The sequence below is a fragment of the Papaver somniferum genome, chromosome 10 (assembly GCF_003573695.1).
Source record: "Papaver somniferum cultivar HN1 chromosome 10, ASM357369v1, whole genome shotgun sequence".
Taxonomy (NCBI): Eukaryota; Viridiplantae; Streptophyta; class Magnoliopsida; order Ranunculales; family Papaveraceae; genus Papaver; species Papaver somniferum.
Genome location: NC_039367.1, coordinates 156,295,444 through 156,306,791, shown reverse-complemented (window position 1 = coordinate 156,306,791; position 11,348 = coordinate 156,295,444). Strand labels below are relative to the sequence as shown.

The 11,348-nt window shown below is 36.5% G+C and overlaps 1 protein-coding gene and 1 pseudogene across 1 annotated transcript; both read right to left on the bottom strand.

The window, feature by feature from the left end:
• Positions 1-3,436: 3,436 nt before the first annotated feature.
• On the bottom strand, positions 3,437-6,043 carry LOC113315198 (annotated as a pseudogene).
• A 931-nt stretch (positions 6,044-6,974) lies between these two features.
• LOC113316643 (O-acyltransferase WSD1-like) lies at positions 6,975-10,040 on the bottom strand. The gene is made up of 9 exons (XM_026564800.1): positions 9,975-10,040; positions 9,384-9,462; positions 8,876-9,156; positions 8,199-8,789; positions 7,983-8,049; positions 7,790-7,902; positions 7,493-7,702; positions 7,269-7,406; positions 6,975-7,136 (listed from the first exon to the last, which is right to left on the bottom strand). Exons 1-9 carry the CDS (start codon positions 10,038-10,040, stop codon positions 6,975-6,977), a joined length of 1,707 nt encoding a protein of 568 aa, XP_026420585.1.
• Between the last annotated feature and the right edge of the window lie 1,308 nt (positions 10,041-11,348).

Genomic DNA, 11,348 nt, shown 5'->3' with positions numbered 1-11,348 from the left:
GTATGATTTTGGCATGGAGGCATGAAATAAGAGAGCTAATCCGGACTCAGTGATATGTCTAATGCGTCTTTCAGCAATGCCATTTTGAGCAGATGTGTGAGGACAAGAAAACTTATGTATAACACCAGAATTATTAAGGAAATAAGTAAACTTCCTAAACTCTCCACCATTGTCAGATTGAAAAACCTTGAGTTTATGATCTGTTTGATTTTCTATCAGCTTTTTGAATTGAATAAAGATGGGAAAGGCATCTGATTTTCTAACTAGTGGATAAATCCAAGTATAGTGTGAGTAAACATATAGAAGAAGAAGATAGTATCTAAAACCATCTTTTGAAACATGTGGTGAAACCCATAAATCAGAAACAATTAAACTCAACGGTTCATCAATAATTGAACTACTAGTAGGAAATGGAAGTTTATGACTCTTGCTCATATGACAAGAGTGACAATAATCAAACTTCTTATTTGAAACAGGAAGGGAAATATTTTTAATCATCCTAAAAACAGTGCGAAGCATTGGGTGACCCAATCTTTGATGCCATAGAGGGACTGTATTGGATAGTAGAGCAGCTGGTGTTGTATGTTGAATCTCTCGAACAACATCAAAGACATAGAGCCCATTCTTAAGTCTGCCTTGAAACAGGGTTGTCCCCGACTGTATTTCCTTCACAACAAAAGAAGTTGCATAGAATTCAAAGAAAACGTTATTATCTTTGAAGAATTTAGAGACCAAAAGTAAGTTGGTCTTTATTTGAGGGACATGGAGAATATTGTTTAACTGAAAGGATCTGTTATTATGAGAAAAGAAAGCATTACCAATATTTTCGATATGGAGGGCCTCACCATTTCCTATGCGCACTTGTTCAGTGCCATCGTACTCATGCCGAATGTTGAAATTGTTGAGATTTGCAGTCAGGTGATGAGTTGCACCTGTATCAGTCACCCAGTTGTTATCAGCAAGACCACCAGGGAGAGCCAAGTATGCAGCTGGCTGTTTGTTGTTGTTGTCCACTTTGTTATGAAACCAGCAGAATCGAGCATCATGATTCTTGCGTTTGCAGATCTCACAAGGACCTTAACCTTGATACATGTTTCTAGGCTGACGGTTGGATTGATTTTGTGGACGATTGTTTGGATATCTCCTTTGATCTTGCTTCTGAAATGGTCTGGAGTTTGATGAGGCAGCAACATTGGCTAGCGGTTGTTGCAATAAGGCTAACTGTTGTTGAAGACGGAGATCAAATGAAAGAAGATGAGCTTGAAAAGTATCCATGTCGATCTTGTCGACAGTGCTTAAGGCTGTGACAATGGAGTCATAAGCCTGATCTAGTCCAGCTAGAATTGATTCCTGCATATCTTCTTCAGAGAGAGGTTTTCCAAATGATGCAAGTGCATCAAAAAGTTGCTTAGTTTTCGAGAAATAATCTTGCATTGAGCTGTTACCTTTGCGGAGACTGTGTAGTTGTCTTTTCAGGTTCATTTGACGAGCTTTGGTTTTTGGTGCATATCTCCTTTGAAGGGCTTCCCATACAACTTGTGATGTTGAGAGACCTGCAACTCGACCTAATACACCTTCAGATAAAGAGGAAAGAATCCACCCTAAGAGTATTTAGTCTTGTTCCTCATATTTTGCATAAGCAGGATTAGGAGTTGGTTGTGCACCTTCTTCAGTAGCAGGTATGGTTTTTTCTGGTTTTTCAATTGTACCATCAACAAAAACTTGTAATTTGTAACCTTTGAGAAGAGGTTTGAATTGTGTCACCCATAGGAGATAGTTGTTGTGATTGAGTTTGACACTGATCAGATGGTTGATGTGTATTTGATGAAGTATTGAAGTTTCAACCATGGTGAAAGAAAATAAGCGTGAGTTTTGAATCTTTAGACTCGATACCAAGCTAGGAAAAGATGTTTTGGTGAAATGTCCCACACTTGATATTGTGGATTCACATTCAATATAAAGAGCCATATACGTCTATTATTACAGAAGATATTGCATGATTGTATACCAAAAATACAAGATTGACAGACATTAGAATGTCGACATAATATGACAGCTGTAGCTTAGAAGGATACAACTGTAGTTACTGCTTTGAATGAGTGAGGATAGATGTATCCTTAACAGTTATGTAATCTCGATCCTTGGTCAATTTGCCAACTTTTCTCCAACAGATGTGCTTGTTCTGTTCATTCTGTAATGATTATTGTAGTTGTAAGAAATCCTACAACACACCCCATTAACTATGCCTAGATCTAAATCTATTTCACAATAAAAAATAAAGATTAAAGTGCTAAAATTATAAATTGGACACAAGATTTACGTGGCTCAATTAATATGATCTACATCCAGGGATTAGGTTTCACTATGATTGAAGTTGGATTACAATTAAGACTCCATTAATGAGTATTTGGAGCTCTAGGTTGATGAAGGAAAAAGAAGGAGATAATAATAATACAAATTCTAATTTCTCTCTCTACAGCTAGCTTCTAGTTAAAAAACCAAAAATAATAGTCCCACAGTGGAGAACACAATCTTGTAAGTCGTGTACACAATAAGTTAAATTTGCACTTCTAATCGCCAATCAGCTATGAATGTATGCCCATCCTACCTAGCTCTACATGAGCTATTAGCCAACCCTTACCCCCTAAAGGAAAACCCTTACCCCCTAAAGGAAAAAAAATATATTGTTGCTTGCTTGCGCGCGAATAGTCCTACATGGGCTATCAGCAAAACCAACGGATGTGATGAACTACCTATTGTTCATAGAGTATGCGATGCTGACGCGTGTGTGGTGCAGGTGCAGCCGGGCCACTACATTCATAGCTTATTGGTTTTTAGTTTTCGTTTATTATTTTAGCATTCTGATCACTCACTATTCACTAAGTATATTGGAGGCTGTTTTAATCGTAAGAAAATAAAGGAGAAATCATAAAGGAATTGATTGAAGAGAACAGATGGAAGATTCAGCCAACTAAAATCATACCCAAATGCGGAGCTTTATAAGACGGGAAGGATTCAACAAAACATTGCTACGTACAACTGTCTAGTGTACAGGTAAAAACACCTTCCAACATTCCATATAAGAACATTTGAATTTATCCTGTTCCAGTTAGCTTTACAACATTTCTTATCAACGACATGGTCTGGGATACTCTTTGCGATTTTTTGCTTTATATCCAGTTGGATAAGGCTATGCATATTTTTGGCCTATGTCGAAAAGATTTTTGAAAGCTATAAATCTATCAGGGTCAATCACGCCACAAGTCACCTAATAAATCGAAAACACACACAAATTGCAAAACTCACTGATTAATTGCACATACATGGTCTTGGGAAGTTCATTGTGAATTGTTCTTCACATATTAAAAATTCATCATAAAACTTTTACAGCTCTTCAACGAAATCATGATAACATAGATTCCACTTGAAGCTGTGTTATTTGGGCAAAAAACAAACCCAATATACATATATAAAAGGATCTGAAATACATATGCATTATTTTTTTTTGGTATGGATCTTTTCAGTGTACGTGTTCATGTTTAGCCAAAATAGCATCCTTAATGAGTTTTAGAGATTCTTCTAAATCATCACAAAGTTTATGAGGATCAGGAATTGCTCTTTCGTCAACTGCGAGAATTATGATCATTTTATTTATATAACTTTGGTAATTAATGGTGAGAGCCTGCATTGCAAAGAACCAAAAATATTCTTCACTTAGTTGAGAACATTTCAAGCATATTATTAAACTTAAAATTAAGAAAATCATTGAAATGTATCTGAACACTACCTGTGGATGCCCATAAAAAGTGGGAGCGAGGTAAGCCATAGGATGTCCATAAAACCCAATTTCTTCCAAAGGCCCGATAAGGTTCGAGCACGACATGGTTGTGTTAGAGAGAACTCTGTGAGATAAAGCAGCTGATGCCTGTAGTAACAAGCCGTTTCAACATATGTACTTCACTTGAAACTGCATGCTGATGCAAGCATTTTAGACAGATAATAAAGAGACAGATGCATATATACATGCAATTACCTTATAGCCGAACAACTTGGGCACTAGTTCACCGATGAGATATGTGTAAAGAGCTTCACCGGAATTCTTTTTACGATCAATGGCAGTTTTTGCTTCTCGAACATAATCTAATGGATCATCTCTTAAGGAAATAGTGAAAGGATTTAGAATGTATCCAATCCAATTACCCCATCTGGCTTCTACTTTCTCTTCCATCATGTCCGATAGTACCTATTATAGGTGAAGTTCTTAAATCAGAAAAGAAAATTTTCAAATACAAACAGGAAAGAGTTCCTTATAAGAACATTCCGATAGCGAAATTCACGTACGAGTAATGTAATAAAAATAAGAAAACACGAGGTAAGTTACCTGAATTCCACTTGAAGGTCTCATGTTTACGAGAAGAGTAGACCTGAGTCGTATATTTTTTGGAAGATTACTTCTCTTTTCTGTTGCTCCTTGGTCATTTTGCATAATCTTACCTAAAAAATGGAAAACTATGAGTTATTATCATATGTACGTACAAGAACGGAATAAAAATACTCACCGTATCTCCTATTCAGATAACTTGAGAGACCAGCAGTTGTAACCCCCAAAAGAACATCATTGATCGTCTGCAAAAAAAATATAACCGTTCAATTTCCATACATAGGTGCAGGGACTAATAAGCGAATCGAAAAGAGAGGAGTTAATCTAACTGACCATATTCATTACATTCTTCACCAATTTGATATCATCAAGGCTAAGAGTCCGGTGTACAAACCTTTTTGACCCATATTCAACTCCAGGGGCACCTTTGAGAGGTGTCTCAGTATCTTTTAAGAAAATGAAAGTTGCAAAAAACATAAAAATATCCACCAAACTATTCCTAACCATTGCCAAAAAACCCCAAAGTGCCGCGAACATCCACCAAATCCCTTCCGAATTCTTTGAGCTGCTGACAGGTCTTTTTTTAGTTCAAGGAACTGTTGGTAATGCATTTGGATCAGAGATTTGCCGAGTACAAGCAAGGAGAAGAGATACAAGTGAAGTACCGTCACCAATGGAATGGTGGACTTTAAATACGCCTACAGCTTCGGCTTCAGTCGTTTTGACATTGAGAATATGAAGTTCCCAAAGTGGTTTTGACATATCAATTGTGGTTTTGCTTAGTTCTGATATGTAATCTTCAACGAATCTATCCGTTGATATATCATCCAGCATAGCAGGATTAATTTCTGGTACTACAACATGGTTTTCTATATTCACCTCTGTTGGTACCCATTTCATCTCCCCTCCTTTTCCTCCAACCTCTACCTGGGTTTTCACAGTAATATACATTAGAACCAAGTTAGAGATGTGAACTCACAAGAGGAAATAGAGAAAAAAATGTAAACTAAATCACATATATAAGTTACAAAATTAAAGTGTAATTATAAGAAATATATATATATATATATATATATATATATACCTGCAAACTGCAGAAGCGTGGATGTTTAAGTACTGTGGTAAGTAAACCTTCCTTAATGATATTGGGATTAATCCTGGTTTTACAGCCCAGCATTGCAATTATGTATAAGTTAAACTTCGGTTCATGAAATAAACGAGCTGATGGATCTAATAACTCCTCTTCTTCTGCTTTTTCTTCTTCCTTTAATCCACCATTAATATTATCACTTTCTTTTTTCAAAATACTGCTGCTACTTTTTGTTTTTTTTTTTGGAAAAGATAAAATTCATTGAAGAAAGTGCTGAGAAAGCACTAAAAACTTACAACAACAGCATGCTAGAAACTAAAAAGACACATAAAAGTTTTTCCCTATTACAAGATACCATCCATTATCGTTTAAAAGCCCCCCAATCATGGATGAAATCTGCAAAGCTTTCAAAGGCTTGACGTTCTGCAAAGCTTACAAGATACCATCCACTAAAAACGATACCATCCATTATCGTTCAAAATATTGCTGCTACTTTTTGTTACAATAGCTTTCAAAGGCTTGACGTTCCTCAAACTCAATCCTTCCAAAAAATTCATGATTTTTATGTAGTTTACTACAGCTTAATAATGTATTCCCAAGAATATATATATATATATATATATATATATTTTGATTAAGAGCTTGGAACATATCCTTGACTCTATATGTGTAGTTACTAGTTAGATCAATGGAAAATTCATGACCCTATTGTAGGGAGAGTTGCTGGGAGGTCGTTTAAAGTCTCCTTGATTTCTCACGGTTCTAATATGACTTTTGGTCAGATTTGATTGGACTTGGAGTCACACAATTTACCTTGCCCAGCACCAGCAGTATCTACGTGACACATTTTTTTTACATGAAAAAAATTCACCAATGACACATAAACACAACAGAACCTTAAATGCAGGACCGCAACAAGAATAAAAGTAGATAGAAATTACACTATTCTCTAACCTGATTTACGCTCTAACACCATGTTTGTTTACTCCTGACTCAGGGTCGTCTGGATCTGAGTCGTTTGTTCCTGACTGAAATTGTTTACTCCTGACTCAGGGTCGTTTGGATCTGAGTCGTTTGTTCCTAACTGAAATCACCTGATTTGAGACGGATTTGACTCAATATGTTTGTTTCGAGCCAGATCTAACTTAATTGACTCAAGATTATATGAATAAGTGGTTTGGACCCATGAATCAGGGATGTTTAATTTGCTACCTGACTCAAACGGGTTCGAGTCTAGGGTTAGATATGAGTGAGGTCGAGTCAGATCTGACTCAAAATAGAAAACAAATACTCTGACATCTGACATCTGATTCGCTATGAGTCAGGGGTTAACTCAAATCCGGATCGCGAGTAACATGCAAATAAACATGGTGTCACATTAAAGTACCTTAAATGCAAGCCCCAACAAGAAAAAAGGAAAAACTTCAACTAAAACATGACAAATTGACAACATATTGATGACGGAATTGAGTATGCAACTTCTTCCTTTCTTTTTTCTTCTTCTCATTTCCCGTCTTTATATTTGGCTACAACAGCATCCTTGATGAGTTTTAGAGATTCTTCTAAATCATCGCAAAGTTTGTGAGGATCAGGAACTGCCTTTTTATCAACTGCAAGAACTATGGTCATCTTGTTCACATAACTTTGGTAATTGATCGTAAAAGCCTGCATATCCCGATCAAACAAAAAAATATTTAGTTTGTTAAATATTTCTAGCATTCTTATTTGAAAATAAATGCACTTGATAAATATGTATAATGACACAAACTAGAGACAGCTAGAAATTGAGACCCTTACATGTGGATGCCCAAAAACAGAAGGAGCTATGTAAGACATCTGGTGTCCATAAAAACCAATTTCTTCTAAAGGTCCAACCACATTCGAGAACGACATCGTTGTGTGAGTGAGAATTCTGTGCGTTAGAGCAGCTGACGCCTGTAATTGCAACCAAAAATATAATTTATAAACCACCAAGGCAATCATTTTTCATTGAGTGTAAACATTTGTATAAATATATATACCTTAATGCCAAATAACTTCAGTACTATTTCAGCGATAACAAACGTGTAAAGAGCTTCATACGAATTCTTTTTTCGATCAATCACAAGTTTCGCTTGGCGAACATAATCTAATGGATCATCTCTTAAGGCAATGGTGAAAGGGAATAAAACGTAGCCAATCCAGTTGCCCCATTTGGCTTCTGCCTTCTCTTCCATCATGTCCGATAATGCCTATTGTAAAGACAGCGTAAAGGAATTGGAAACATGACCAACGAGTTTTTTGATTTATGTATTAAACATAGAGATGAAAGAAAGTACCTGAATTCCACTTGAAGGTCTAATGTTCACCAGTAGAGTAGATCTGAGACGTATATTTTTTGGAAGATTATTTCTGTTCTCGGTTGCTCCAACATCATTTTCAGTATCCTCCCCTGTGAAATGTAAGAACAATGAGCTGACACACTGACTCAAATGTATAAAATTTGTACTTCGGCTATAAAATAAGACTCACCGTATCTCCTGTTCAGATAACGTGAAAGACCAGCAGTTGTAACCCCCAAAACAACATCATTGATTGTCTGCAAGCAAACAAGCATAAGTAACATCTATGTGTACGCATCAGGGGACTACACGGATGTTTCTGAGACGATGAAAGTAACAAAAATACAAAAGTAGGTAAATTCCAACTCACATAATCTATCTATTAAGCGAATTTAGTAAAACTAACCGTATTCATTGCATTCTTCACCAATTTGATATCATCAAGGCTAACACTCCGGTGAACAAACCTTTTCGGTGCAAACTCAACCCCCGGAGCGCCTTTGAGAGGTGTCTCTGTATCCTTTATAAACATCGTAGTTGCAAAAAACATAAAAATATCCACTAGAGTATTCCAAGCCAGTAGAAGAAAACCCCAAATAGCCATGAATATCCAACTAATCCCTGTATTATTTCCTGATGACCTGACTGAAGTCGTTTTTGTCACCGGAATCGTCGGTAACGCATTTGGATCAGCGGTTTGCCTAGTACAAGCCAGTAGAAGAGACACAAGTGAAGTCCCATCGCCTAGAGAATGGTGGATTTTAAATATCCCGACTGCTTCGGCATCAGCAGTTTTGATATTGAGGAGATGAAGCTCCCACAGTGGTTTTGACATATCAATCTCGGTTTTGCTAAGATCTGATATGTAATCTTCAACAGATTTATCAGGTGATTGTAAATCCATTTCAGGGTAAATTTTTGGTACTATAACATGATTTTCTAAATTAACCTCTGTTGGTACCCATTTCATTTTCCCTCCTTTTTCTCCGACTTCCACCTGAGTTTGTAAAGATCAAGAATCAGTTTATATGTATATTCGGCCGAAGACGATATAAATGTACATACAAGTTCACGAAATTGTACCTGTAAACTGCAGAAGCGAGGGTGTTTAAGTAATGTATGAACCAACCCATCTTTGACAACGGTAGGATTAATTTTTGTTTTACAACCTATAATCGCAATTATATAGAGATTGAAATGTGGTTCATGAAGTAACCGGGCTGATGGACTTAAAGGTTCTTCTAAATCAACACTACCTATCTTAGTGCTATTATCCCCATCCCCATCCTTCTTCTTTGTAGTAGTAATTGCTTTCAAAGATCTCTTCGTCAAGCCTAACCCTTCAACAACATTATCCATGGTTGCTATATTTAAAGAGAAAAAAGAAATGCAGAAACACTGGATAAGAATGAAAACCGTAGTGTTTATATTAGTTTTTACACTACGTAGTAAAAGACAAAGTCAGTAATCACTAGAGTTGTACAAGTGTGACTATACACGTACAATTGGCGCCTAGTGTGTTAGTAATTTGCAAAGTGCCAATGTCTATGCATGTCAAGTGATGCCACGCCAGTCTACCGAATTAATTTACCAGCACCTGGCTGGCATCTTTGACTGCTCTTGTTATACCTAGCAAGATCAGCCATGCAGGATTCAGGAACTGACAAATCCTTAAATCATACAGTAATTACTGATGAGTGACAAAAAATAGGTCCATTCATGAAGATGAAACCATGAATCTAAATCAAGAAATTTCTTTTGTTTTTTTTTCGTTTCTCGGTTAAAAACAATTTTAGACTGGAAGCAAATATCTGCAGTCTTCTAGATAGGTTATGGACTTTATGAGGATGACAAATTTGGAACTAGGGCAGAAGTATGCGGATTTGAATTTCGAGCACTACGCGTGGTCTAATATGACCTGTGCCAAACTGCTCTAAGTTCCAGTAATACCTAACGACTGATCATTCTCCAAAGTATTCATCGCAATAAGGTCGCATCTTTAACAAAAATGTAGAATTAACAGAAAAAAATAGCTCAATTCAAAATAAAAAATAGTACTACCAAGTAGAACCAATGACATAAAGACAGAATAAAAGTAAAAAATAGGGGAGCCATTTATCAAATGAAATGATCGATTGTAAATTTTCGTCCAGCCAATAAAGTGATCCATTGGAAAAGGTACCAGGTTCATACCAAGTACAGCCACCGACCGACTGAAAATTGAAGCTTCCGAGGCTTCTCCATCCATTGCCAGAGCCTAGAGTCTATACGTGAACTTTTTTTTTTGATTGGAAGTGATAGATTTTATAGAAAGAAAGAATGAACAAAAGAATGTACAAAAGAGCTACAAGTAGTAGCAAAGAAAGAAAAATAAAACAGAAAAAGAAAAGGAATTAGGAAAAAATTGCATCCCAATTGTCCTCTGTCGAGATAATATGATGCCCAAAAACTGTAGCCCAAGCAATAATCAGAGATTTAACTTCGATGATTAAATCAAAATCTGTTTTGAAGATGTGCTTATTTTCAAAAGTACGCGCGTTCCTTTCTCCCCAAATCACCCACACTATAGCAGCAGAAATCATATTCCAGCACTCCACATTATGATTTAAGAACATCTGAAGCCAACCATTAGCTAAATGAAACAAAAACTGTGGAGAAATCCAACACCAACCCGAAGGAATTAAGTTTAACCACAGCTTGTAAGCCACTTTACAGTGAAGAAGAAGATGACTTGCCGTTTCTACAGCATCTCCACACATAATGCAGTCCATTTCCAGAGTCATTCCCTTACGCAACAACATATCCTTGGTATTGAGCTTCCCATGCACAGCACACCAAACGAGAAAACTGACTTTTGGTGGAATTTTGTTATTCCAAACGAACCTATAAGGAAAATTATCAATACCGTCAGACTGAATTAACTTAGAGTATAGAGTCTTAACAGAAAAGACTCCATTATTTCCCAAAGACCATCTTCTTGTGTTTGTGAGGTTATCTAGAATAGGAGGAGAAGACCCAATTCTGAGCAAAAAAGAAGCAAACTGATTAACTTCATTATCCCATAATCTTCTTTTGAAATCAAACACCCAACTACCATTAGAAATATGAGAAGCCACTGTAGAGTATTTATCTTTAGATAACCTGAACAAGTCAGGGAAAGCAATATTTAATGGGTCATCCCCATTCCATTTATCATACCAGAAGTAAACTCTACCTCCTGAATGAATGGTAATTGTAGCGAAAGAATTTACCAAGTGACTTGTTTCCACGATAATTTTCCAACATGAAATCCCGCCAGAATATTCAACTCCACTAGGTAACCAATGAGAAGACACGGCACCATGTTTCTCAATAATAATCTTACACCAGAGTTGTTCTTTTTCCACCCCAAATCTCCAAACCCATTTTGCTAGTAAAGCAAGATTCATTTGTTTTAGGTTTAAAACCCCCAGACCTCCTCTACTTTTGTCAGCCATCACCAAATTCCAGTGTACCAAATGAGATGTTTTTGAATTACCCCATAAAAAATTCCTCATTTTCTTTTCCAGTTGGTTGA

What these genes read in the sequence shown, in the direction of transcription:
- LOC113316643 (XM_026564800.1), bottom strand. Translation starts at nt 10,040, where the DNA reads ATGGATGGAGAAGCCTCGGAAGCTTCAATTTTCAGTCGGTCGGTGGCT. An exon ending in CTGTACTTGGTATGAACCTG is followed by an intron (nt 9,463 to 9,974) that starts GTACCTTTTCCA and finishes GTATGATTTAAG; the next exon opens with GATTTGTCAGTTCCTGAATC. An exon ending in GACCTTCAAGTGGAATTCAG is followed by an intron (nt 7,703 to 7,789) that starts GTACTTTCTTTC and finishes TCTTTACAATAG; the next exon opens with GCATTATCGGACATGATGGA.